The sequence below is a fragment of the Cyanistes caeruleus genome, chromosome 1, assembly GCF_971803275.1.
Source record: "Cyanistes caeruleus chromosome 1, bCyaCae1.hap1.1, whole genome shotgun sequence".
NCBI lineage: Eukaryota > Metazoa > Chordata > Aves > Passeriformes > Paridae > Cyanistes > Cyanistes caeruleus.
In genome coordinates, this window is record NC_141701.1 from 53565641 (window position 1) to 53593002 (window position 27362).

Here is a 27362-nt window from a genome sequence, read left to right on the forward strand (position 1 = left end):
TAAAATGGCACTGTGTTCTCTTTATTTTCATGTTTTTTCTAATCTAATCCAGGATAAAAACTAAATTCAGGTATTTGGCTAACCATATCATTAGTCATCAGATGGCCAAGGCTGAGAAACTTCTCTTTCTCTGCTACAATTCATACAAAGGTCTCTTTCTGCATTGAAACACAGCTTCCACATCTGGGAGGTAGCTGGAGGCCACAGCTGCAGGCAGGCACCTGTTTTTGGGAGAAAGGTGCTCCAAGGTGGCTTTCAGGCAGTGCCTGGATAAAGAGTCAGTGCAAATGCGCTGGTGGAAGTGCTTGACAGTTCCAGCTGAGGGTACTTGGCACCACTTACTGCAGAGTCTATTCAGCTGAAGGGCAAGTACAGCATCACTGCTCATCTCTGCCTTCTCTCATGTTCTCTCAGATCCACGTCCTTACGAGGTCTGGCAACTCTTTGCACCTATGAACAAATCCGTGTGAAATGGCAACATAAAAAAATGTGCAGTGAACTTGCAGCTTGTGTATTCAGAACCTAATGGTGGAGCTGGATTTTGTCTCCACCTGCTTTGTGACCCCAGATGGGAGGTCATCAGTAAGCACAATGACCAGGTTCAAGGCAGTGTTCACAAGGAGCCTGTGCTGTCTCTCAGTGCCTGCTTTAGGTCACCGAGGGAGCCTACTGAAATTACCACTGCTGGATCTGTCCCACTGCCGGCCTCCCAGCAGTACAGTTTTGATTCATATTAAATGTAGGATGCCAATTGCATTTCTGACGGATTCAGCATAACATTTAAAGTTGAAATTACATCAGTTTTATGTCTTTATTCTGATTGTAAGAGTACATAAGATACTTGATTCAGCATGAGTTTGTGAGGAGGACACAGACATTCCATACTTGACTGGCAATGGAGTTGACTCGAGAACTGTAGCATGTTTGGGCATTATTCCTAAACAAGCCTGTGTGTTCCCTCCTCTGCAATTGTCCAATCAATTCATCAAACTCAAGCCCAAACTTAACACTACATGTTACCCTGTGGGCTTCTGAAATCAAAATGTATTCTTTCTACTTAAGAAGATCATAAAAATAGACAGCTAATTGCCAGGGGATAATTACAATTCTCTAATTATTATTGTTGCTGATGGTAAGTGATGAACAAGGATGAATGTGATGCAATGCCCTAAGCTAACACCCTGAAGAGGACACAATCACAGGAATTTGTTTCAACTTTGGCTCTAGCACCATCCTGAGTCACTATTTTCTCTCTGGCCTGTTACTGGGTCACAGCTTTGGCTCCAACCCTGCTCAAAAGGCTCAGTTGCAGCTTCAGCTTGGGCACTAATTTCAACTGTGACTGGCTCTGGTCCTTATTCAGGCCATTATTTTGACTGGCCCCATTTTCACTCTTGCTTCAGCTCCAGCCATTGCTTAGGCCAAGATTTCAGTTCCTCATGGGCTGAGACTTAAGCTGTTCCTCTGTCAGGCTCTGGCTTTGGTTCTGGGCACATCTTGGGCCATGACTTTGACTCTAGGTCCTGCTCAATTCAACTTTGGGCCAATATTGAGCTGCCGCTTCCACTCAGCTCCATCTTTGTCTGCAACTTTTTCTCCTGCCTGCTTCAGGCCAGTACTTGGGTGCTAGCCCAGTGTTGGTCTTAGGTTTGACTCTGGCTGTGTATCACTCATGAAGCTGGGCTCCAGCCCCTGCTCCTTGGTCCTGTCTCTTCATCTCCAACTTGGCATCAGGCTTCAGCTCTGGCCCCTGGCTGGGCTGCGATTTTGGTTCTGGTCCCATCAGGCTGTGACTGCAGGTCTGACCTCTGTTCAGGCTGTGAGTAGAGGTCAGGAGCCACCTTGGGCCTCTGTCATGTCTCCAGACTCATCTTTAGCAATGGCTGCAGCTCCAGGATCCTGAGCCACAACTTTGATTCTGGTCCCATCTTGGGTCACGAGCTTGTCGCCAGCCCGACAGAGGGCTCTGACTCCAACTGGAGCTGGAGTCTACTCTTCTCCCATGTCTACTCTGCCCCTGCTTTTTGAAGGAGTCTTTGACTCTCCTCTGCCCTTCTTAGTTTGTGACTTTGGGTCCTGCCTGATACAGGGCAGCAACCTTGGCTCTGGTCCCACAAGGCTGTGACTGGTGCCAGATTGAGCTGGTAATCTCAGTTTTGTGGAGATACTAGAGTGAGACTTGATCTCCCATCTATGGCAGCAATTTGAGTTCTGGTTCACCTCAGGCTGCTGCTGCAGCTGTGGCTCAATACTGGGTTGAGATTTTTGCTTCAGGCCCATCTTTGGCCATAACTTTGGCTCTGGCCATTGTTCAGGTGGGTCTGCCCAAGCTTTGGGTCTGACCCTTCCTCATGAGGCTGAAATGACTTGGCCACTGTTTGGGCTGTGACTTTGGCTCTGGCCCTGTCTTGGCTTGTGACTTTGTCTCCAGCCACATCTTCATCTGAAACTTTGGCTTAAGCTATTTCTCAGGCCACAAATTTGGCTTCATTTCCATCTGGGGCTCATGCTTTGGCTCCAGACTGATCTCTGATTACAATTTTGTTTCTGGTTTGGTATTGACCTGTGACTTAATCTCTGGGCTGATGTTGGCCAGATGCTTTGCCAACAGCGTGATGGTAGGTCACAGCTTTGGCACTGGCCCTGATTGGGAGGCTATTACAGCTCTTACTTGGGCTGCTACTTCAGCTTCAGACCTGTGTCAGGCTGTGCCTTTGACTCTGGCCACCTCGCCATCCATGTTGTCTCTGCTTTGATACTCAGTTGCAACTTTGCCTTTGGTCCCTGCTTGCTTCATGACTTCTGCTTTAGCCCATTCCAGGCTGCAACTTTCGCATTTTGGGCAATGATTTCAGCCCTGTTGCCTGTTCAATGACTGGAGGCTATTTTTGAGTGTCTTCGGCTCCTGTCCACTGTGAGGCTGAGTTTGGCTCAGTTTTTGGATCAGGGCTTCAATTCTGGTCCCTGTTCTAGTCCCTGTGAGGATCATGGCTTCTGCTCCAGTCCTGTATTGAGCTGTGACTTTGGCTCTGGCTGCATTTCAAGGCACAAGTTTGGCTCCAGCCCTCTGCCAGACTGATTTTAGCTCCAACCCTATCCTGAACTGTAACATCAGTGGTGGTGCCATTTTTGCTGCATCTTTAGCTCTTGCTCAATCTCAGGCCATGTCTAGTGGCTCTAGCCCCTATTTGGGTTGCTAATGTGTTCCTTGTCGTACCTTGGGCTGTTACTTTGCCTCTGGGGGAAATCTTGGGCCACGTCTACAGCTCTGGATGTGACTTGGGTTCCACTGCAATTTCAGGCCATGATTTCAGTTCCAGATGCATCCTAGGGCTCTGAGACAGGTCTGGCCTAATACCAGGTTGATACTTCAGCTTCAGTATCTGGTCTGTGGCTGTGTCTAGGGCTGGATAGCAGGTTGTGGTTGTGGCTGTAGCCCCATATTGGTCTGTGGCTTCATCTCAGTGTCATTTCTGGGCACGATTTCAGCTCTGGCTCAATACTTGGCTGTGACTTTGATGCCTGGAGAGGTTACCTAGAACAGAAACTAGACAAAGTAAGAGGAATAGAGCAGGTATTTATTAAAAAGGCCTTCAAAGGATACACCTTGAGCAGTAGAGCCCAAGGCTGAGGCTACATCCAAGATGGACATCAGATCACAAGTTTTCACACTTTTGTAAGTTTGGTTTGGTTTGTAATTTGCATATTGGGTTAATTGTCCAATTACAGCTTCATGTAATGAAATCCCATCCTCAAAGTTCCCCCCCCCCCCTCCCAAATTGGGGCCCGAAGCTGCAATGGTGACCTTGGTTCACATGCTGGAAAAGGATTGCTTTGTCTAACTAAACTGTGAAGAGAACTTGATAGCACTCTATATGAAGTTCGGCATTTTATAGTAATGCAGTACAGAATCTGCAAAATATGAGAGCTAAAACTTTAGGCATCAACTTCAGTTTCTGCCCTATCTTGGACCACTATTTGCCTCCAACTCAAATTTGGCTCTGGTCCATGCTCAGTGAGTGCCACAGCAGTCTGGGCAGCAATGTAGGTTCTGGCCCCCATCTCTGGCCATGGCTTTGGTTCCAGCCCATCTTGGGTTACGAATTTTTGGCTCTGGCACTGCCTCAGGCGGTGACTGTTGTTTTGTCCTGACATCGGGCCATGATTTTTGTTCCAGTCCCAGTAGGGATGTTATCTTAACTCTGGGCAAACCTTTAGCTGCAATTTTGGCTCTGGACGGTGCTTGGGCTTTGTCTTCTCCCCATCTTGAGCCACAACTTAGGCCCCAGCCCAGTAGTGAGTTGTGATGTTGGCTCTGGCTCTGCACTGGTTTCCAACTTCAGCTCCAGTCTCATCTTGGGATGTGATTTCAGATCTGCCCCCTGCTTAGACCTTAGCATCTACTCCAGTTCCATCCTGGGGCCCCAGTTTCAACAGACTCCTTGCTTTGATCACAGCATGTACTCTGGACTCATCTTGGGATGCCCAGCTGTCGGCCCAGCCTGCTCAGGCTCAGAGTTGAGCACTGTCCCAGTTTCAGGTCCAGCCCCATTACAGGCTGTGACATTGTGATGCTGTGCAACAAGTGTTACACGTGAGGCAGGGAGCAGACAGCAGTGGGGGAGGTTGCCAAAGCTGCCAATTCCCTGCTGTACATGTAGTGATGGTTGTCTTAGTCCTGGTCTCACCAGATTTCTGAAACTTTGCAGAATGGAGGGACCCCCACCTGCCCTCTAGAGCCTGAAGGGACAGCCCTTTCCCATGAGGATGCTGAGCTGTGAGAGGTAAAAAGCCCTGTTAGCACTGTTAGTGGCACTGCAGGCAATGGAAGGTGCTGCTGGGCTTCTGTCTGGGCTATTCACCTCACCAAGGATCCCTGGCACTTGCTGGGCAGTCCCTTGCTTGGGTCACTTGTGGGCTGCCTCAGGGCCTTGGTGCTGTGGCCAAACTGCTTTCCCAGGCCATGGCACTTGTTCCCCTGTTCCTTGTCTGCTGCTGAAGGCACTCACTGATGCTGCTCCACCATAAGGGACGCTGCTGCCACGTGAGAGTGCTGGCTTGGGTACCAGGAGACCCTTGCTTACCCCAGCACAGTGCAGGCACACTGCCTCTCCAAAGGGTGGTGGCCCCTGGCTTCCAGCCATGCAGACTCATGCTAAGGCTGACTGTCACTAACACGAACTGCACCTTAGTATCATGGTAAGATAATGTGAGATACAGGATGAAATTCAACTTTAGCCTAGTTAAAATTGCAGCATAGCTGGGTACCTGCTGGGCACCAAATGGCCTTACTTTCATTCCCTGGGCAGCCCAGGAAACTCCCCAGGTGCTCTCTGCACTAATGAGGCAGAGGTTCCATATAATTCCAATTTGAGAAAAGGTCGCCAGTACAACCAAGTATGTGACTAATTGTCACAAAAGCTCTCCAGGTCAGACTTCCAAAGTCCTGAAGATTTCCCCTCTTGCTTTGTATAAATGGATTCACATAACTCCATGCTTTGTTAATTGACATGCTGGGTGGAGGATATGGCTGTCCCAGAAACCCCTCAAGCTTCTCTGTACTGCAAAATACACAGAGAAGGCACTTTGAAAGTCACTGTGAGCTGTTCCTACAGCTGCAGAAATGATCACTCAGGACAATCAACTCCAAGTCAATCAGCTTTTGTACTTAGCATTAGCAGAGATGGATCATGTAAACACTGGAGTGGTCACAGGCCGGCTGGACAAGGAGAAGGGCAAGATGTGGTGTAATGAACAAGTTGTAACATGTCTAAGGGCTAAAAACTCATTCTAGGACACCAAGGTGCCCCTGTGCAATCCCAGACACATGTAAAGAGATGGATCCTGTGGGTTGCACTAAAGGGTCCCATATGTAGCCCCAGACTGAGAGTGACCATGCCAATATGACTCGGGCACATTTTGGGCTTTGCAGGGTTTTGCAGGACACGAGTAACAACTGCCCCCAAAAGCAGGAAATCAGAACAAATACCAATCAGAAGAATGTGTGAATGGGGACAGTATGGAAAAGCCCCCTAAAACAGAAAAACAAAATAGGATCTATTAACTCTAGTCCTACAGTAGTACTTAGCAGTATAAGAGTTCACAGAAATATTTTTTTTTAATAATATTTATCAGAAACATGGCACTTTACATCTTCAGGTTGCTGAATATACAATGATTATTCCTCACAACATCCCTGTGAGGTAGGCATTAGACTGCAGTTACTATTTTACATGTGGGCAGAGGCAGAGAAGTATGCAATCAATCCTGCACAATTAAGTTAATGAAGTTCAACTCACTTAAACACAGAGAAGCGCTCAGTGACTTGAATGAAAACAGGACAGTGAGGCAGAGCTGATAACTTCACCAGCTGTACTTTTTTACTCCAGTCAACTGCAATGCTCAGGGTCCAACTCTGTTGCTTCCCCATATACCCCTGCAAAAAAGCACCTTTTTTAAACAACTTTACACATGCTGAGTTGCTACAAAGTAAGATCTGTAGTAGAAATAGGAAAAACACACTTCAGTTTACCCTACATTTGAATAAAACTGAGAGACGTTTGCCTGCCCAGCCAAATAGAACAGCTTCAACTTTAGTCCTTTATGACATCTGAGACAGCATTTCAGCCTTCAGGTATGAATAAGTGTTTGCTTGACTTAATCTAGGGGGAAAAAAGTTTGGTAGACTGTGATCACTGTCTCAGAAATCATACTTATTTTAGTCAAATTGTTTTACTGAGGTATGAGAGAGGAGGAAGAACTTTGGGGTTTAACTCTAACTTTCCATGTGTTTAAAAAGCGCCTTAGTACAGCAATTTCTCAAATAAAGCTTCTCTTTCAATTTTTTTTTTTTGTTTTAGAAACGAAATAGAGTAGGTTTGTAAACTTTTAACACAATGAACAAATCCTACTGTTTAATATACAATTATTGATTAATTTAATGACTTTGTACTGTAAATCAACTTTGAAACGAAGTATACTTGACAGTATGGCTACTGTGATTAACTCATCTTCCTGTAGCTTTCAGTTGAGATTTCTGAAGAGATGCACTGTTCAAGAAAGATTCATAGTCTCAACCTGTAAACCACCGCGGCCTGGCTGAAGCCAAGGAAAGCCATTGTAATTAATTCTTGCTGAGTAGCTGATCCATCAGTTGCTTCATGTGCAGTATCAGTCTGCTCCAAACTGAGAGATGATCACGATTGAAGAGGCTTGGGTCCACATACTCTAAAAACCTAAACATACTGCTCTTCCCAGCAGAGAAATCTTCGTTACCATTTAATAGAAGGCTCAGTCTAGTGGAACCATGGCTGTGCACTATGATGGGAGAAGAACAGAGTAGTGGCTTTTGGCAGAAATCGCCTTCATTTTGAGGAGGAGGGTGTGGAAAAAGTAAGAGGGAAGAGTTATTGTTAACATTATTACCAAGGGACATGTTAACTTTTAATCTGAGATTCACTTTTCCTTCTGTAAATTGAAATTTTGTCATAACGTCTTCCCAAAAGAACTTTAAATTTTAAATCCATGTAGCAAGTGTAGTCTCCAGACAAAGGGGAAAAAAAAAAAGGAAAAAAGAAAAATAGCTCAGAAGTGCACTTTGCCTATCCTGCCTCACAAAGGGTTAAAGTGCTAAATTTGATATATCAAAAAATTAAGCATCTCTCCTACTCCTTTATTTTTTTAAATGAAACTTTATCTTTGGTTTCTTGTAACTTCCCTGTAATTTTATCCTTTGTTTCCTCCATCTTCTCTGTAATTTTATCCTTTGTTTCTTCCATCTTCTCTGTAATTTTATCCTTTGTTTCCTCCATCTTCTCCGTAATTTTATCCTTTGTTTCCTCCATCCTGTCTTGTAGGTATTCCTTTACTGGTGGTGGTGTGGACATGTAGCCCTGCTTTCGTAGATATTTAACGGTGAAGGATGTTCCTCCCAAAGTCACAGTGTATCTGGCAGGAGTTGCAATCTTAAAGAAACCAGAGAACACACCACATAGATAAAACAGGAAAATAACATCCAGCAAAAGCTATTTTTTTATGTTGAAAATTTATTCTGGCCAGTGTCAGATTCTAAAGATATATTCAATTTATAAGGGAATAAGCCGGTTTACAAAACATCCCCTAGAAATGCATACCTTTTACTTAAAGGATATTATTTTCAGAGCCAGCAAGGGCATTAGACTTCCCTTAAAAAACTGATCAACACAAATCCTCCTGTGCAGCTTGTAGGACAAGCATTCGGCATCTTGATGCAATTCAGAACAGACTGCATGTGAACACTGAGCTTCTTCCAACACTGCCAGATCTCCCAGCTATAACAACATCTTTGTATTTAACCATATTTATTTATTGGTCTCTTTTAGGCACAGAAAAAAATTGGAAAGAGTTGTACTTTCACATTTTGCTTGGGAAAGTAACCCCTTTGAAAACAGGCAAGAAGCATATCACTTTTGGAAACAAAACAAATGAGTGGCATGTACAGCAAAATACTGTACCTTATTTTTGAATGGCCTGACATGATTCAAGTTTCCCAAACACAGACTTTGCACATATAAAGCAATAAAAGGAAACCTAAACCTGAATGTAAGTAATTGACTTACAATTCAATTGGACAATAAGAATACTTAAGAGTGATGGACAACTAAGGGGAAGACAAAAAATCATCTAGGATAAAAATAACTGTACTTTTATCTGGAATTCAATGAGGTGTTTAGACTTTATCTCTTTATCCCTGCTAATTATGTCAGAAGAATAACTTAATAACTTAATTGTCATCTCAGAGGGCTGCAGCAGTTCTGCAGCAAAGAAGTTAATTTAGAAATACAGATAGACTCCTTGAAGGAACATAGAACACATATCAACTTGCATGGGACTATTTTTACCACAAAATGAATGCTTAAGTACATGTAACTATCGAAGAAAGCTAATTAATTCTTTCTGCTGTAAATAAGTAAACCCTGTTTAGTTCACCAGGCAAGACTTAGAGCTTATTTACAAACTATAATTATACTTACTTTATACAATGCATATGCAGTTAGGGCATTTCCACTCTGGGAATTTTTCAGTATGTCTACTACACTGTGTGGTAAGCCAATCAACTCTAGGAATGGAACAACATTCACCCCACTAAAAAAGAGAAAAACATTGGTAACTTGAATGGGAATTTGAAACCTGAACAGTTATTTAGAGTATTATTGCTTTATTACAAAAACTTTGTAATTTGAAAACAACATGCTTTTTTATCTAGGCAATATACTTACAGGATTTATGTTTCTGACAGGAAAATTAATATTCTTTTCAACATCTCAAAAGGTGACCCATTTATATTATCCCTGTTAGGTGGAATAGTTTCTAACTTACCTGTGTCCCAGTTTATGTTTGGCGGTAAGTAGATGTAATAGTGGTAAGACAGCTACTCAGGCTCCAGCTGTGCATGTTCAATTTCATGCTCTGTTTTGCCTAAAATTACCTTTTTTGTTTCTTTTAAAATTTCAGACAATGTTCTCCATTCACTTCTAAATATATCAAATATGGAATGTGGCAAAAGAGAAGGAAGCAACATGTTACATGGACAAGACTTCAGGGGCTTTATGCTCAGTTGTTCTACTGTATCAATATAAGATGTCAAGATGGGTGGAGGGAACTCCTATCACAATTTCTTTCTATTTGAAATCCAGGGAAACACCAAAGGAGAAAAGAAAGTTCATCTTTGTATTACAGAAGAAAGCTACACACAGTTATAGAAGATCTGAGTTTCCAATATTTAGAGATTTTGTATTATTAGTACTATCTAATATTTTAAGCATTCTTCTGGGCATGCAATCACTTTAGCATTAGGAACAGTAAGAGGCAATAATTTACCAACAGTTACTAGAACCTACAGTCTAAAGGCCTATCCCCAGAGTAGGAAATGGAGACCTAGTAGGAGCTAAAAGACTGTGCCATTTCATAAACTGCTGTTTAGTCTCGTATGACCAGTCATTCTGAAAGTTATTTTTCCACTTCAAGAGGTTGCTGCTCTTGTGGAAGCTTTGTTGTAATTAGTTTAATTAGTTTCTAGTTGAATATTTCAGTTGTTTTCATCTGCCAAATACCTACTTTAGCAGTAGGCTTTAGAGTTTCAAGAAAAGTAATCTTCACTCAATCTGAAATGTCTGGATGTAAGCATCAACCTGAATTAATCCAAAGCAAAATATTTTTAAAGCTCAAGACCTTTATTCCTCTGACATGAGCTAAATTTAGAATGACATTTGGATCTATAGCTCCCAGAAAGGGCAATTATGCCAGCTGGTTAGAGTAACTAAAACAAACACTTGTCCAGTAAGGCATTCTGATGTCAGAGTTCCATCCTTGCCACCACAAACCCTTTTTGTTTCATGCTTTCTATTATTAAATATACAACACCAGCAGTCCAGAGATAAACATTTGCTCATATTTAGCAAACTATTTCCAGATAAATAAAACCTCTTTTATCTGAACTAGCAAACTAGCAGCTCATGATGTAAGTTTTTTTCTGATAAATTTTCCAGAATGGTATCTAGTAACTAAAGGAAGCTAAAATTAGAATACTTAGTTTATCTCTTTTTTTTCTTAAACACACAAATATTCAATTTCCAATTAAAAGTATGGTATGCAGTAGCAATTTTTTCAGTGGACAGCAGGAAAGACAGGAAAAAGAAACAAAAAAGGAAGGGATAGACATAGGTTGTGTAGACATAGGTTGTGAACAGCTAGGTGAGGTAAATCCATGAAGTGAAAACCCAGTGATGAAGAAGGACTAGGAATGAAGTGGGGAGGAAATGGTAAAATACCCTGAAGTCCAAGGGCAAAAAAAAGAAAATGTCTATAAAGATCTCAACTACCCATTCATAATCCAGATTCCAAATCCCTATCTTTACCTTTTGAGAGGTTAATGAGAATTTCAATGCTGTTTATATCCATGAATCATTTTGAAAAGATGAGCATTCCTTTAAATGTTAGCAACATACCTGATACACAGCAACTGCATGGTAATAGTATGTACATGACACTCTCATGACTCCTATATACTTTCAATATTAATCTTATGCTTTAGTCAAAAATGTAGCCACATTTCTCTTTTAAATATAAAGGCACTTTTAAACATGCAATAATAATTTTTATGTCCTTTCACTAGTAGATCTCAATTCAACCAAGGTATTGGGCAACGCAACAAAATATCTACTTACTTCATGGCTGCATAGTAAAAGGATCCAAACCATACAGTGGAAGTCAGAAGGTGCACTGGAATCATAACTTTGCCATACTGCTTAAAAGTTTTCTTGAATCTCTGAACAAGACTAATTGATTTATCTTGTAATGGATCAGGTTCTGAAGAATCTGACTCTGCAGGGCTCTGCTTGGGTGCATCAGTGGCTGAAGGCAAAGGATTTCTCTCTTCTGGTACTTTGTGAGAAGCATCTGCTGGCTGTGATGAAAAAGCAGTTTTCTTTGAGGCAAAGTGAGCTGCACTTGCATGAAGACATCGTTTAGGAGGGTCCAGTGCCAGAATCACTTTGCATCCCACATTAGACAACACAGACTGTCCTTTCAAGCACTGAAAGACACCGGTACGAGAGAAGAACCAACATGTCCCGTGTGCTAGCTGAGATACAGAATGTAATAGACTCCGCTGCATTTTGATAAAGAGCAGATGAAGTTTCTAGAAGAAGAAACAAGAGTAAACAAACTGCATTTCAATGGTGTGATTTCTACTTGCTCCAATGCCACTTGAAATTCTCAAATTTTAAATGGCTTTCTATTCTATTTCAAAAAGGTTTTCCTTATCTTTCTTTGCAGAAATGGTTATCTTCCAGAATTAAGGAAATAATTTTCTAATCTCTTCAGCATTCTGAACTAAAATAGCCCTTTCACTTAACATACTCTGCTCCTCACTGCTAAAATGATCACTCTACTCCAAAAGAACACTCTTAGGAATTTAGTATTATCTACTGCTTTTATCTACATAACCTGGCACAGCCACTGAAAAGTTACCTTAAACTTCACTTAATAGTAGCATCTGATAACTTGAGTGATACTTTGAGCCTACATAAATGCATTATACATTCACTGAAGTAAGTGCAATTAAAATTTATTTTTGATGTCAGTGCATTCTTAGTTTTGGCCAATTTTTTCATGTTCTATATTATTTTCAGTAGAAGCTCATACAATTAAAAAAAACTCCAACAGAAATAATTATTAACAATCAAGCAATAGCCTAAATAGTAACAAATGTAACTGTAACAGCCTGCCAGTAACACCTGTAAGGAAGGGGAAAGGTGCCGTTGAGTGTCATATATTAACATGAGCAAAACTGAACTGCAATTTTCCAAATATTGCAATGCAAAGAGTATTTTAAAACTGTGGAACAAAACAAGTAACTTTATGATTTTGAATATTTACCAGTTACTCCTGAAAGTTTGAAATAACTATTGAGAGCTTCCCCACAAAGAAGAATGGAATTTAGTTTTGCATGCATAGACATCAAGAAGTAATTTTTACCCCCCCAAAATGTATGTTTTGAAATTGTGAAATACTCTCCCCTTTCCTTTATTCAGTGGTTTCAAGTTACAAAACTAACATTCCTTCCCTCCCCCCCCCAAAAAAATAAAGGTGATGCTGATTGATGTTACAAATGCCACTCAATTTGGATATATTACAAGTTTTGTATATTACTAATGCTTTTTCATTTTTAATTATCACAACAATTCTTTATCCAAACTAGGAATCATTCAAATTTAATTACAACATCCTATCTACTTTCACTTTACCTGTAGCCTTAGATATACACCAGGTGCTTTAGTAGTGAATTCTTCTAAGCTGCAGAAAATGACCAATATTTCCTAACACATGAAGAAGTTAAAAAAACAAAACAAAACAAAACATACCGAAACCATACATACCCTTTATTACTTTCTAGATGTGGTAAGGTTTGTATCTTCAAAAAGTTGCAACTCTTCCACTAGTTCCCCACCTTTCAAATATGTATCTTGAACACATTGATGCCCCTGCTGAAGTGAAAAAAGGCACATTTAGAGAAATAGCAACAACAGCAAATTAATCCTATGAAGATTTCTTTCTGGTCAGCCTGAAACCTTGCAACTGAAGAAGTTATTGGTGTAAATTCCTTTTTGAATACTGACATGCTAATGGGAGATTTTTTTTCTGTGTAATTTCAGAAGTTCCTCAACTGTGAATTACTGTTCTCTTCCAAGACAATAAAGTTTCATAATCTAAACGCATCTGTTGGAACATTCCTGCCCGTATGTTTTCTACATAGTTTTATGCTACTGTTGTACTTGAATTAATGGCAATTACTAGAATTACAATGTTTGAGGTGGGGAAAAGAGGTATTCCCAGGTTTCAAACTCCCTAGGAACCTCTGCTTTGTTTGTGACACACACACTCTTTTGTTGAACTCCTACTAATAGGACGTACTGCATCAATGGGGAAAAAGGAACTTGTGTCTGTATAAGGAAGCAGTTACTCTGTCCTGTTGAGTCACGAACTCAGTGGGAGTTAAGAAGTGCTTCTGCTGCTCATGGAGGGGTAAATCAGCTACAGGTACTGGCCCTCCACGACTCAGTTTTCTGTCAGACTTCACTGGAAGCAGCAACTGCTTGTGTTATCTCTTGTTTTACAAGAAACAGAGATTCTTGCTTACTTCTGAAATCCAAACGGAATTGCTTCTCAAAACAAGAAGTACTGAAAACACTCAGCAAAACTCAAGTGTTCAGATGGCAGTCTGTCATATGCCAACTACTTAACTGATTTATAGAAATTGTAACAACAAACTTGGAACATGACAACTACATTCCTTGCCTATTGCCACTTACAGTTCTTTCCTGAGGATAACATTCTCCACAGAGAACTGTTTTCTCTCTCACTAATAGTACACAGCACTGAGCATCTGCCCTAAGTAGATTTTCCTCAATATCCAGCCAGCAGACTCAGCAAAAGGCATCCATCTATGGGAATCTGGGGGCTCTTGAGTCAGACTTCTACTGTTCACCAGTACCCTATTAAAAAATACCTGTTCCAAACAAGCTTTGTAAATTGTCACCATACAGCATGGGGGAAACCATAATTCTGAGTCATTTATGTAATTAATAGGACATTGTGTTCCAGTAGCCATGGAAAGAGAACATTCATCAGCACAGGACTAAGAAGCTGAACAAGCGTTTCTGAATTTTTCCATTCCTTGGAGTGTATTTACAGTAGCACTTCTCAGAGCACTGTTTTTAGGTTTTGCATTCCAGCACTGTCCAAACACCTCTGACCCACTGCTGTGTCTGCAGAACACTGAGGGAGGAAGTGGCTCCATTCTCCTAAGTGTGGGTCACCACTGTGTCCAGTGCTCATCGGGCAGCACATAGCACTGATGTGATCAGTAAATGAGTTTCAAGGCCTTTGCTCATCAAGTTATATGCACCATGTAAGACATAAAACAGAACGTCACCAATGGCTTTAGAGCAGACAAAGTTTGGAGCTATTACAAGACTTTCCATGACACTTTTCCCCCCTATATTCTCAGATGGACTTGAAAGTCATTAAAGGCTTTTTTCTCCATGATGCATGACCTGGGAGGTCAAAAGGAACGTTATCTAAACATATACAGTAGACCCTGAAAAGGTTTTGCACCTTGTAAGCAGTAAGTATGGTTCTAGCTGATATTCTGCACAACTGCTTACTGTTTGTTTCTCCACTTTAAATGTGGAGAAACACAATAGCTTGATTGGTAAGGAAAGACTAAGATATGATAGTGCTTATGTTTGAGAGAATAAAACAAAACATAATTTTTGAAACAAGGTTAAAATTTCCCTAATGACCTTATTATGTTTCACACAGTTTTTCACTTCACTTATTTAAATGAACAAAGAAAAGACCTTTTGAAGCATTAGTATTACACTGCTATCCAGAAGCACTGGGATGAAGGAAGTATTATAATGGTTACAGCATGACGTAGGAAAGGCACATAAATAAAGTAACAGATTAATATAGCATATACTTAGAAAATCCATTTTAAAGAAACAAGTATTTTTAAAGGGGTGATGGATGCAACTGCTCAATTGTTATACTTTAGTTACCTGGCTGAACAATGCAAACAAATCTTTAACAAGACAGATAAAGTGCACAATAATTATAGTTGGAGGTCCAAATAACTATGAAACTAGCTGTTTCATCCCTCTAAAACGTGAGATGAATACAGAGAAACTTGTTGTTTACGACAGTTAGTGAAAGGAAGTTCCTAATACCCTGTGCACTCAACAGGCAGCAGGAAATGTGTCAGCCTATGGATCTGAGACACAATTTTCTTCTCTAAGTGTAATACTTCTCAAAAAAATTACTGGAGCTATACAAGCTATACAATTGCCCCTGTAACTTTAGGTTTTTAAAACCACTAAGATTCAAAGGAAATCAGGACAGTAACCTGAATGTTACCCATAACTGCACCTAGTGACTTTTGAAAAGCTGCTTCTTCATTTCAGTGTGTTGCAGATCTTTCCTGCTGTTGCATCATGCTGCAAAGGTACAGAAAAGGAGAAGGAACAAGCCCCAGATACCAAGGTGGGAATGCACTTGTCTGTGAGGTGAAGGCAGGGGGAAATGTGTTTTAAAGCATCTTAAATGTCTTTATTAATTTTCTCTTAAAAATGCCACACATAAAAAAACCCCAGATCTGTTAAGGACAGATATCACTCCAAGAATGTCTGCTCCAAGAATCTCATGTGACTGAAGAGATATTAGCTACAGAAACCATGAAATGCTATACAAACACTTGTGATACGGTTTCCTTTTGAGCACTGTCATATCCCAGCTAACTATTTAGTAGGATCCCCAGCAGACTGTAAAGTGAGCTGTAGAGATCTTGGCTATTCAAGACAAACTCCTGGTTGGGATTCGTGGACATCCATGTAATTCCTGAAGGCACCCCGGTCTCATGGTGAGCTGTTAACAAGGCCTCTGACCGTAAAGGGAGTGCTCTAGGGGCCTTTTAATGAAAAGTATAGATCAGCTTCTCATTGCAGTGCTGGAGGTTTTGTTTAGGAAACTTCTGAAATTGTGTTATAATTCAGATCAGCTTTGGCATAAATCTGATATACTGCAAAAGCATCCTAGCTCTTGTATTTACTCTACTTTCAAGTGATAATAGGAAGTAGGTATTAGATTTGTTTTTTGTTCCCAAGGACAACAAAAGTTCAGGAATTTAAAATGCCACAGAGCTGGCTTATGACTATCACAAAGTCATGGGCTTTGGATGTGTGTTAACATTCTATGCAAAAAAAAACCTACAGATCATCTTTGGAAAACACAAAAGCAACAAGCCTGGCCAACAAAGGTATGGCAAAGGCTGCTGTGGATAATTTACTGTTGGAAAGAGAAAACATGCCAGAGATGCAGTCAGATGAAACTTTCATCAGGATAATTTGTATAAAAATGGTTACCCTGTTACAATCAATGTTTTTTGAGTTACCTGAAAAATTAAATTATGAGAAGTGGGGGTGCATAAAAGATGGCAAAAACTTTAGTGTTAAGATAATGGTAAAAACTTGTGTCAACTTCTTTTGTAAAAGAGGTCAGAAAGCATCTGAGGGAATTGAGGGTACAGTATATGTAAAGAACACTGGATTATTTTCTCAGTTATACCAGAAACACTCTGGACACAATATGTAAATATGGATGACTTGAAAGCATTTTCACTTGTTCTGTTACTGTTTAAAAAAAGAACATTAATTATACCACAGGAGAGTTCCCAATGAAAATCCATGAGCTTTTTCCACTCCCAAGGCACCTTTCTATGGAAACAGAGAATTAATTTACATTCTTGTCATATTTAGTATAAAATCTAGAAAACTTTGAGGACTGTCTGTGGCAGACAGAGTAGAATTTTGAAAGGAAACAAACCAAGTTTTCAGAAATCCTTCTCAACTCATCTTTCAGACTGCATAAACAGGAAATACAGAGATCTCATCCAAGCATCTAAGTTTAATAAACAAGACCACCATATTGCTTACATTTTTACTAAACATAATAAAAAATTAAAAAAAACCCCAAAGCTTGTTTCAGATTTAAATTGTTCTTTTCAAGAACTCATTGACAGTGTATATATATATAAACAATGGATTTAGCCAAGCTTATAACTCAAAGTAAGAAAACTACAACTGAACTGAAAACATATATGGTTGTCCTAAAAATCTGGGAACATATTTTAAAGTCATTGTAAGACAATGCAATACATGCAAAACATTGTTTTCCTTAAATTCAACATAAAACTATAAAGCTCTTGGAAGCTGCAAAGGGTTGGCACAGCATGAAGTCACTAACCACAGATAGGAAAGTAGCAGTGCATAGGGACTTTTTATGCTTTGTATTAATACCCTGAATATACAAATGAACATTTAGAATTTCTATTTTGATCTTTACTGCTTTTGCAGTACCACTCAAATGATCTGTTACTCATTCTAAACTAAGAAACTTACTTATAATTTGAAGTTTGGGCATCATTAGCTGTTTTGTCTACCATTCAGAACTGTCTAAAAATATGGGACCACATTTTAGGTTAAAGGGAATAATGCTAAATAAATCAGTGGAATTTATTTAAAACTTGGTAAAATCATGTTGAAACAAATAAAAGACTAAACTGTTGCAGAAAATGACCCTAAAGCATTAGCCCCACCCTACCATTATACTATTTTCACTTAGTAAATTCTATGCTATAATTTTTTTAATTGATCATATTATTATAATTCAATACTGTTAAGTGGAGATTAGCTAACAACTTTGATACCCTTATTTTACCTAATCTACTCTTCTTGCTAAAATACCCTGAGCAAAATCAAAAAAGTAAAATAAACTTTTCCATGGTCCTTACACACTGAGTAATCTTCACTGCTACAATCTTCTGATATTCAATTATTAAAAAGGACAAGAAGAAGCAGCTTTAGGAAGAGTAGAAGATATTGCAGACGTATAAAGTCTGCACACTGGATTCAAAAGACAAATAAAGCAGGAGAATGTAACACAATACCTGTGTGTTGAATTATACATCTGGAATGCTAAACAGGAGCCTTAACAGCTGATCTGCACAGAGTCAGTATGTCCATGGTAACTCCATTTTCCTCTGTGATGTAAAGTACTGGATCTTAAGATTGCATGTAGCTGACCATGATATGAATATGTGACTATTCTCTCTCAAATGCTTCTAAAAGAAACAATCACAATCAGACATAGTGCTTTCTGCTCTTCAGAACTGTTTTTAATAACTGGTGCTATTCCATCTGTTAGTGCTGGTTCCCTCTTTCCCAAGTTTCGTTCTGCCCTCTACTGAATTTTTATGTAAGTACAACTCATGCTAGTACTACAAAAGGTTTCTGCTCTCTATGATTCCATCCAAGAAGTGTTGCTGGATCATTCTCTATATTATTTCCAGAGCCTTTCAGATTATAAGCACATGTCAAGGAAAAATTTGGCTTTTAAAGTGCTATCTGGTTCGATTTGTTTTTTTGTCTATTTGTCACTCCACAGACATGTCTGCAATAAGCAAGGTAGAGAAGTTATGCTTATAGATCTTAATTAAGCTTAAAAATAGGCATATTATATATCTATGTTAAAAAAGGTCAAAAAAGCCTTATGTTACTTCAAAGCAGGGCCTGTATTCATCTGCTTCTTCACACTACCTTCTACTTTAGGCTAATGATAAAAATAAGATCCAATTCTCTTTTCATAACACTTAGGTAATTCAGAGTTCAACTTTCTGAATACTAACAGCTTATTCTGCCCTTGTATCTCCCAAGGTATCATTAGTTCATTCCTCTTAAAACACTTGTGTTTTTTCTTTCAGAGGGTTTTCAGCCCCAGGGCCCTTGACATGCAGGTGTAGGGGCTGTAGAGGCATGGGTGTAGTGGTGCGGTTTACAAAGCAGTGGAAGTTTCTACTGGATAACTAACAGGGCCTGGAAAGGGACTTCACATAAGCAAGCTTCAGGTGCACAGTTTCATGCATATGACTGTGAACTCCCTCAGAAAAAAAAACAACCCACAACTGAACTGATGAGGGGTTAGATGCTAAAGCATGAACAAACACACAGATCAGTTTTCTACACTTTATCAAAACACTGTTTGAGAATTGCTTAGGATCTTCCCTCTCAATAGTACATTGTATTTTATCTGATAAATTCCTTACCTCTTTCAACTGCCACTGAGCATTTCAAGTGTTCTTACTCTACACTTTAACACATGCTGAAACACATTGGAAATACAGTTATTAGTTCTATGTTCACAGCTCAGATACTTCTTTCATGATGAATTTCAGAGCTGCAATGCACATCTCTTCACTAACAGTCATCAATAGAAGTCAAAAGATTTCTGCCAAAAACTGAACTCTTGCTCAAGACTTCCTGCTACTTGCAAATTGGACTCTAGTAGCCAAGCTCATTTTTTAATTCATAGTTTTCTGGTCACTCAGCACTTCACTGATACAGACAATGTGGATTATAATAATGCATTTTTTAAGTCTCTGGAATTGTAGTAAAAGAATTATTCATGAAAAATGTAATGAAACAATTAGAGACACACTGCAGATACAGTGACTTTTACTGAAACAGATGGTGCTAGCACAAATAAAGTTCAGCCTTTTTGCCCAGATCTGTTTAGTTTGTGCAGCAAGGTGGAGGGTGGGCTATAGGGGTGGTTTCTTAGAGAAGCTGCCAAAAGCTTCCCCCATGTTTAAGAGAGCCAGCTCTAAGAGAGACTCACTGCTGGCCAAGGCCAAGACCATCAGTGATGGTGATAGAGCCTCTGGGATAACATGGCTAATAAGGAAAAAAAAAATGTTGTACAGATGTAATTTAAGCCAGGGAAGAGCAGTGAGAACTTGAGAGGAACAGCCCTGCAGACACCAAGGTCAGTGAAGAAGGAGGGAGAGGTGCTCCAGGCACAGGAGCTGAGACTAGCCAGCAGCCTGTGATGCAGACCATGCTGAGGGAGCTGTGTACCTGCTTGAAGGTCCCAAGAGGAACACAGATTCAGCTGCAGCCTGTGAAGGACCCCACACCAGAGCAGGTGGATGCCAGGAGTAGGCTGTGACCCTGTAGGAAACCCACACTGGAGAAGGTCCTGTAAGGACCTGAGGCAAGGGGAGTCCATGATAGAGCAGGTTTGCTGGGAGGACTTGTGATTCCATGGGGGATCCATGCTGGAAAAGGCTGCTCCTGGAGGACTGCACCCAGTGGAAAATGGCCCACACTGGAGCAGTTCATGAAGTGCAGCTCATGGGAAGGATTCATGTTGGAGAAGTTTGTGGAAGACTGCCTGCCATGGGAAGGACCCCATGCTGCAGCAGAGGTAGGAGTCCTCTCCCTGTGGAGGAAGCAGGGGCAGAGACAGTGTGTGATGAACTGATTGTAAGCCTCATTCCCTGTCCTTCTGTGCCACTGAGAGGAAGACTAGGGAGGTAACGGGGAGTACAGTTAAGCATGGTAAGGATGAGGAGAATCAGGAAGAAATTTTCAGGATTGGTTTTACCTCTTATTTCTGTACTCTGATTTGATTTGTAATAAATTCAGTTAATTTCCCCACACCAAGTCTCTTTTGCTCATGACAGCAAGCAATGACTGATCAATCCCTGACCTTACCTCAACTCAAGAGCCTTTCACTGTGGTTTTCTTTTCCCTGTCCAGCTGAGGAGGGGAGGGGTAGAGAAGCTTTAGTGGGCACATTCAGCCAGAATCAAACCACCACACCAAACCACAGAATATGACCATATATTCAAATATAAGGTATTCAAATACTTTACCTCAAATTTCAAATACTTTAATTATAAAAGACATTTATTAGGAATCTATTAAAACTTAAGTCTTAGAATTGGCTTTGTACAGCCTTCTGCCTCACCTTCCACAGTAACTACCACACCTGTTTCCTTTCTAGCCTTGATAAATGCCATTTTTGCCACCTTGGATCTCTACAGGTCTTGCCTCACTGTTGTGTTTCTTCTTTCCATAACCCAAAAGCAATCAATACTACCATCTGTAATAATACATTATGTGCAAATTATGTTATGTAATAATTTTGTATGGCACTCAAAACAACAACCTTGAAGTACCAAGTTTTTTACTCATCAAATTCATCCAAAATGAATTAATTCATCCAAATTCATCCATTCTAAAGATGTCCAAAAAACATTTTCAAGGAAGAACTCTGAAGCCTTACAATTAGAAACAAAGTCGGAATAAAAGTAAACTAGCATCAAACTAGAAAAAAACATCCCAGCTTCCGTAAAAACAGAATTCACAGTGGAAGCACTGGGTTCAAGATTTTTTCTTTTATTCTCTCACCACATTTATTTCACACTTTCAAACATTGAAAAGCTGTCATTTTTCCCAGCAAAAAATACAGAACGTTCATCTTTCAGCAGAATTACTGTTGGCAGACATTCACTTCCAGTATAAATCTTTTCTAAATATTCAAAGTAAGTGTTGAATTCTCTGTTGTGAATTCAAATTTCTCCATATGGGGAAATATGTGCAGTATCAATCAGAATATCTTGAAAAATTATGTGTGAAGAGGCTGATCATAACATTTACAGAATACACACACACACACACACTCAAAACCACAGTCTTCAACTAATTTTCAGTAAATGCTATTCCCAACATCTCTACAAATGAATATGAACAGTTCTTATGAAAGAAGTATTATTTTTATTAAGGTCTCTATACCTGAGTGGCTAAACCTTCTTGCCCACTATTCAATTTACTACCTTACACAGCACTTCTTGCACAGAGGACATGAAAACAACAAGATGACACCAGTCATCTAGTGACATTTCATGTCTGAAAGTGCATCAGATTCAGAGATCTGTGTCTTTACACCAGAAGGAGCTCAGATGACACTTCAGTATTAGAACCCTAATAACATTCCTATTCACAGTCTGAAGCAGCAACATTACAACACTGCTGTATTCAGATTGAGAGAGGAATCCTGTGACTGCAACACTGCAACCTTTGCAAGCACACTGCCTTCTGCCAGATGTCATCAACAAGGCCCAAGACTTGTGGTTCAGCATGGAAACATCCCTCATCAGAAAGTACTATCCTATGGCCTGAGACAGCAGGAAGAAAAGGATGCCATCTAATTTTAACATCAGCAAAACAAGATTTTAAATCCACAATGTATTAAGAGTGAATAGTTAGTTGCCTGGTACACGCTGGGGCTAAGCACTACCACTGCAGTTAAAGGCAAGTGCTGTCGCATTTTACTAAAATCTTTTACCAGCCACTTTTGGAAGAGACTCACTGAATTCCTGTGAAGCCACTCATGCATTTATTTCCAACCAAAAAAATTCATCCACTGGAAAAAAAAGCAACTGATTTGTTTTATAATTTGTTTACGAGCACCTGACTGTATTAACCACCATTCCCTTCCCCCATTCCCCTCCTCAAGGAAAACCTCCGCAGACCTAGAGAGCTGCAGGTGATCATCTGCTGCAACATTCTACAAAGCCACAATCACAGCCACACAACTTCTTGTTTTGTTTACGTAAGAACTGTTACACGGGGTCAAGGTCAATTCTTGGGACAAGATAAAACAGTAGATGCAGGGAATTAAAATTTATAGCCCAGCTATGTGTCAATTTCATTTTCTGATGTGCACAAACATCTTTACCATTCAGATGAATTTGTTTAGCGGGGGCAGGGCCATGTCTGGAAACATAACAAAATATGTGGCTTGTTTGAAGAGGATGAGAGGAAAATGGAGTGATGGAAGGCACTGGGCTACAAAGGGCTGGAGATTTTTAGAGGAAGCACCAAGTTCCAGACAGACTAAATCCTACTGTGTAACGCCAATGCCTATAAGAAGATGTGGCTTCGGTCCTTACCAGATAAAAGGTCCTTAGTAGGCACACCACTCTGGCCTGTCAGCACCTGCTGAAATTGTCATTTTCTGGACAAAATTTAATATCAACAAAGTGTGTTGGACTTAACACTGGTCCAGTGCTAAGTTAATACTTAATGGTTAATTAAGTGGTTAATATTACTTAATACTGGTATCTTCAAGACTGAACCAAATTTAGGAAAGTAGAATCACAATAGATCATAAGGATTTTTAACCTGAATAATAATAATTTACTCTCACTGGAATTTTATTATAGCAACAGAGACACAAAGAATGATGTGTGTTTTTTTGAAGTGTCATGATTCAAGATTCAAAAATTAAAAAGTTCTGTAACTTGAACAGTGCTCTTTGTTGTTGTTATTTTCACACTGCACAATTCATTCCTCTCAAATCAAAAAATCTACTACAGGCACATAATAGTCATTAAAAATCTCTGACCCTGAGTTTGATCCTTGATCTAAAGTGATGGAACTAGGTAGTTACCTCTCAGAATATCAAGGTAAAATCCTTATGATCTGTTCTGATGACTCCTGGCTGTCCAGGAAGATTTCCATCACGTTTTGGGCCCAGGTCTCAGTCCTTTCAGTGATTTTATTCCATTCCTAATATTGAAATATTGATGATGATGAATTTGCTTCAGCGTCTAATTTTGAAAATAAGTTCATGTTCAACTATCTGATTTAACATCAAAAATAACTGTGTTGGATTGTCTCTCCAGTCTGCAGGACTAAACTCATTACAAGCAATTTGCTGAGATTCCATTAGCAGCTTTACATTTTTAAAAATCAGTCCACTTCCTGCTCTTGTTGTTGAATTTCTCATGCCCTTGTCTTTAAGATTAGAAAAAACTCCCTACAGATCCAGAAATGTGCTAAGATGCACACTGAAGGCTCTTATCTGACATTACGGGACATCAAGAACTCCCTGTCTTGCAAAAACAAACTTCAGTTTCTAAGCGATACCTATGAGCATACAGACAGAGCTGGGCTGGTTTACCTGCAGAAAAGACCAGCAGGAGAACTACATGGAATCTTTTAGAAACCGAACCAGATCAAAACTTTTCTTACAGCTGCTAGAGCCTATGAAGCAGACCTGCAGACAGTCACACCAGACAAATCTTTAACTTCTTACATTCCTTACATACTTCTTAACAGTCTGAATTTACCTACTCAGTTTTTGCCATGTGCAAGCCACCTGATATCCACCTACCCAAATCATCAAATGATTTTTTTTTTTTTCATTCCCTGATGGAAGTGCTTAGGCAGTGAGTGCAATTCAGTAATGCTTCCACAAAGGTCAGTCATATCCTTTTTACCTCAAACAGCCCTTGAACAGAGAACGAGATAAACACCTGTTGTCACCTCCATAGGAGATGGATGGTAGGGACATACTATCCTCTGTGCATGCAATTCCCTCACTGAAGCAGCTGCAAGTCATATAGGCACAGGCAACAAAACACATTCCAAACGTGAAACCTGTGCCCTATCTCTTTCCAAAGCAGCAAAACTTTGGCAAACCATTTTATGTTTATACTTGTAACAGCTATGACATCTTGGGGTAAACTGAGGAACACTTTCAGTTTAAGAACTGGCTTTGGTAAGGAATTCTAGGACACTTCATGTACTACTGTCCAAAGTAATGTTTTTCTCTTTCAGGACAGTTTCTAGTGGGGGTAGACATCAGCGAGGCTGAAGTATAGTTTGTAATAGCTGACATAGGTCCACGTTTCACTTAAAAGCCTTAACAAAATAGTGATGACTTCTCTGTCTGACTCCCTGGACATACTTAATTAACAGGAGCAGATAGACAATAAAACACTTGGACAGCCACTTCAAACTTCCTGAAAATACAAGATATAGGCAGGTCTAGGAAGAGACCCCCCTTAAGGGGCACAAGTCACCTGCAGTCCTTCAGCGGTAACACAGAACCATGGGATATGCTGACTTGGAAGGGATCCATCAGGATCATCGAGTCCTACTCCTGGCCCTGCACAGGACAACCCAAGAATCACACCTTGTGATTGCGACTATTGCCAAATGCTTCTTGAACTCTGTCAGGATGGTGTCAGGTGCTGTGACCACTTCCCGGGATGGAGGAACTCCACTTCCAGTGGAGCCTGCTCCAGTGCCAGCCATCCTCTTGGTGAAGAACCATTGCCTAATATCCAGCCCAAACTTCCTCTGACAGTTTCGTACCGTTCCCTTGGGTCCTGTCACTGACACCGGGAACCGGGGTCGGCACAGCCCTTCGTGAGGAAGTCACAGATCCCATTCCCAAATCCCCTCCTTTCCACTCAGATGCTGCAGCACCAGCCCACCACGGAACAGGCAGGCCCATCCAGCGTCACCTCCCTCCCAAGAAACAAATCTCCCACCCCACTTTCTTGTGTCTAGGCCGATATCCTTCAGTGCCAAACAAGGCGGACTCGTCAGAGGGAAGGCAGCCGGAAGGAAGGCGCGCGCAGCCCAATCCCCCCAACAAGCCGGGGCGGTGGGGGATCCGTCCCGATCCCGCCGCTCCCGCCCCCGCCGCGCGGGTACCTCGTGCCGGGCCCGCGCCGCTCCTCAGAGGCCCCGCGAGCCTCGGGCACGCGCCAGGGTCACCAACGGCCGCTCCCGTCACACCCCCCCTCACCCCCCCGCTCCCCGCCCGCCCCGCGCAACGTGCGGCGGCGCCCGTCCCCACCATCACCTTCAGGCCCGGCGGCGCTCTCCCACTGCGCAGGCGCGAGCACCGCCCCCTTCTCGCACGGCCCCCTGGGACTCGTAGTCCCTCTGCCCCGGCTCGGACTCCGTCACCTTCCATAGAACCAAGGTTGGAAGAGACCTTTAAGACCACCCTGTCCAATCGTCAATTCAAATGCCACTGTGCCCCCCTAACCCAAATCACACAGCGCCAGATCCAGACGTCTCTTACACACCTCCAGGGAGGGTGACTCCACCACCTCCCCTGGCAACCTATTCCAACGCCTGAGCATCCTAACAGTTAAGGCCATTTCCTCCGGTCCTCTCAGCGCAGGCACGGTGGAACAAACTGGTCTCAGCTCACTGACTACAACCTCCTGTCAGGCAGTTGTAGAGAGCGATGAGGTCCCCCCCGAGCCTCCTCTTCTCCAGGCTAAACAACCCCCGCCCTCCAGCCGTTCCTCACACGACACCGGGCGTGCCGCCGTGTTTTCTCCCGTGCTTTTCCCTGCGGTCCATCCCAGGAAGTGACGTCCACAGTAAGGGTTCGTCACTTCCGCAAACAGGCATGGCGGAGCGCTGAGTCGGGTAAGTGCCGGGCCGGGTCAGTGCAGGGCTGCCCTCCCTCCGCCCTCCCTCCGCCCTCCTTGCCCCCGGGGGCACCGGCGGCGGCGGCGGCGGGGGCATCCGGGGCCCTCGGCCTCGCCGGACTGCGGGGTCGGAGGGGCCGCAAAGAAGTGACGGGCGCCGCCGCCCCCTTAACGGGAGCGGAGGCCCTGAGGCCTCCCAGCCGTATCGCGGGGGAAGGGAAGGAGGGAAGGAAGAAAGGAGGGGGTGGGAGCGTCCCGAGGCTGGTGGGGCCATTCCCACATCACTCCAGGCGTTTTGAGCTCTCCGGCTGAAGGAGCTACTGCTTCCTCTGGGCCCTCAGTTGCCATCGCTAGTTGTGAAAGTCTAATCGTTTCACAATTTAGGCCTTTAAAACGTTTGCTTGGAGTAGCCGGGTGAGGATAAAGGAGGGACTGCTGCTGCTTTGCAAACCAAGTCAGGTGCTGCGCAGTAGTGGAAGAATTATTTTTATAAGTTGTACTTTGAGGCCATTTGTTTTGAGAACAGCTGCTCTGGTGCCTTTGTGTAGTGGCCTACTCAGTGGATGTATTCTGGCCCTCATTAGGAGGTGAGCCTGCATACGGTGGATTTGAATATGATTTTTAAAATTTTTTGGCTGATTTAGGCCACCGTTTCAGAAAAGGAGTTGCTAAATTGCCCTCTCCCATGACTTGTTGAAAAGTAGGCACTCTGCTTCCCCGTGGTGGTGTAAAGAAGGCTGGGATGTGCTGGAGACCAAATGAGCTTTGTGGCAGTTTGCAGTCCTGCAGTCTGCCTAGACATTTGTGAGGTAGAGATGTGGAAATGCAGTGCAGCTGAATATTCCACATATTAATTAAGCTTAGAGAGTAGTGGATATTCTTGGCAAACTGGAAGATCCATGACTGCTAAGAAAATTTGCTCATAAAAATGCATCTTGATCTTTTATTTGAAGACATCCATATCAAAGCATATCAGTTTAAATAACAAATTTGCTAATTTGAGAGAACCTGTCTGTTTGTGTTTCTAAACAAATTGATTTTTAGGTTACTTTTTATGGGAAGGAAAAGAAAAAAACTAATAACATTTGGCAGTTGAGTCAATAATGATATGTAAGAATGCCTCTAAAATGAAAAGTAACAATTTATCTTAATTTAAACATATTTAGTGAGTACTTTTAAG

General features: G+C 41.5%; 2 protein-coding genes across 29 annotated transcripts in view; one reads left to right on the plus strand and one right to left on the minus strand.

Annotated features, from left to right (window-relative positions):
- On the minus strand, window positions 1-26124 carry MIMS1 (mitochondrial inner membrane scaffold 1). 28 transcript variants are annotated; one of them, XR_015288162.1, is made up of 8 exons: window positions 26059-26121; window positions 19199-19254; window positions 12918-13025; window positions 11205-11677; window positions 9012-9123; window positions 7078-7964; window positions 6300-6436; window positions 1-3547 (listed from the first exon to the last, which is right to left on the minus strand). XR_015288162.1 is itself a non-coding variant. In XM_086893382.1 (8 exons), exons 6-8 carry the CDS (start codon window positions 11651-11653, stop codon window positions 7665-7667), a joined length of 861 nt encoding a protein of 286 aa, XP_086749508.1. In that variant the 5' UTR covers window positions 11654-11677; window positions 12918-13025; window positions 18044-18217; window positions 19199-19254; window positions 23392-23510; window positions 25449-25503; the 3' UTR covers window positions 6100-7664. The 28 variants fall into 28 exon arrangements, 17 of the variants coding, with proteins under 17 accessions (XP_086749508.1, XP_086749483.1, XP_086749505.1 ...); XR_015288161.1 differs by lacking the exons at window positions 19199-19254; window positions 26059-26121 and adding an exon at window positions 25600-25640 and having other exon boundaries at window positions 1-450; window positions 3218-3535; XM_086893382.1 differs by lacking the exons at window positions 1-3547; window positions 26059-26121 and adding exons at window positions 18044-18217; window positions 23392-23510; window positions 25449-25503 and having other exon boundaries at window positions 6100-7964.
- Window positions 26059-27362, plus strand: part of RNMT (RNA guanine-7 methyltransferase) — a 16813-nt gene continuing 15509 nt past the window's right edge. The window contains exon 1 of the mRNA XM_086893247.1: window positions 26059-26180. The gene's annotated coding sequence lies outside the window, so the exon portion shown is untranslated. The remainder of the gene's footprint in view (window positions 26181-27362) is intronic.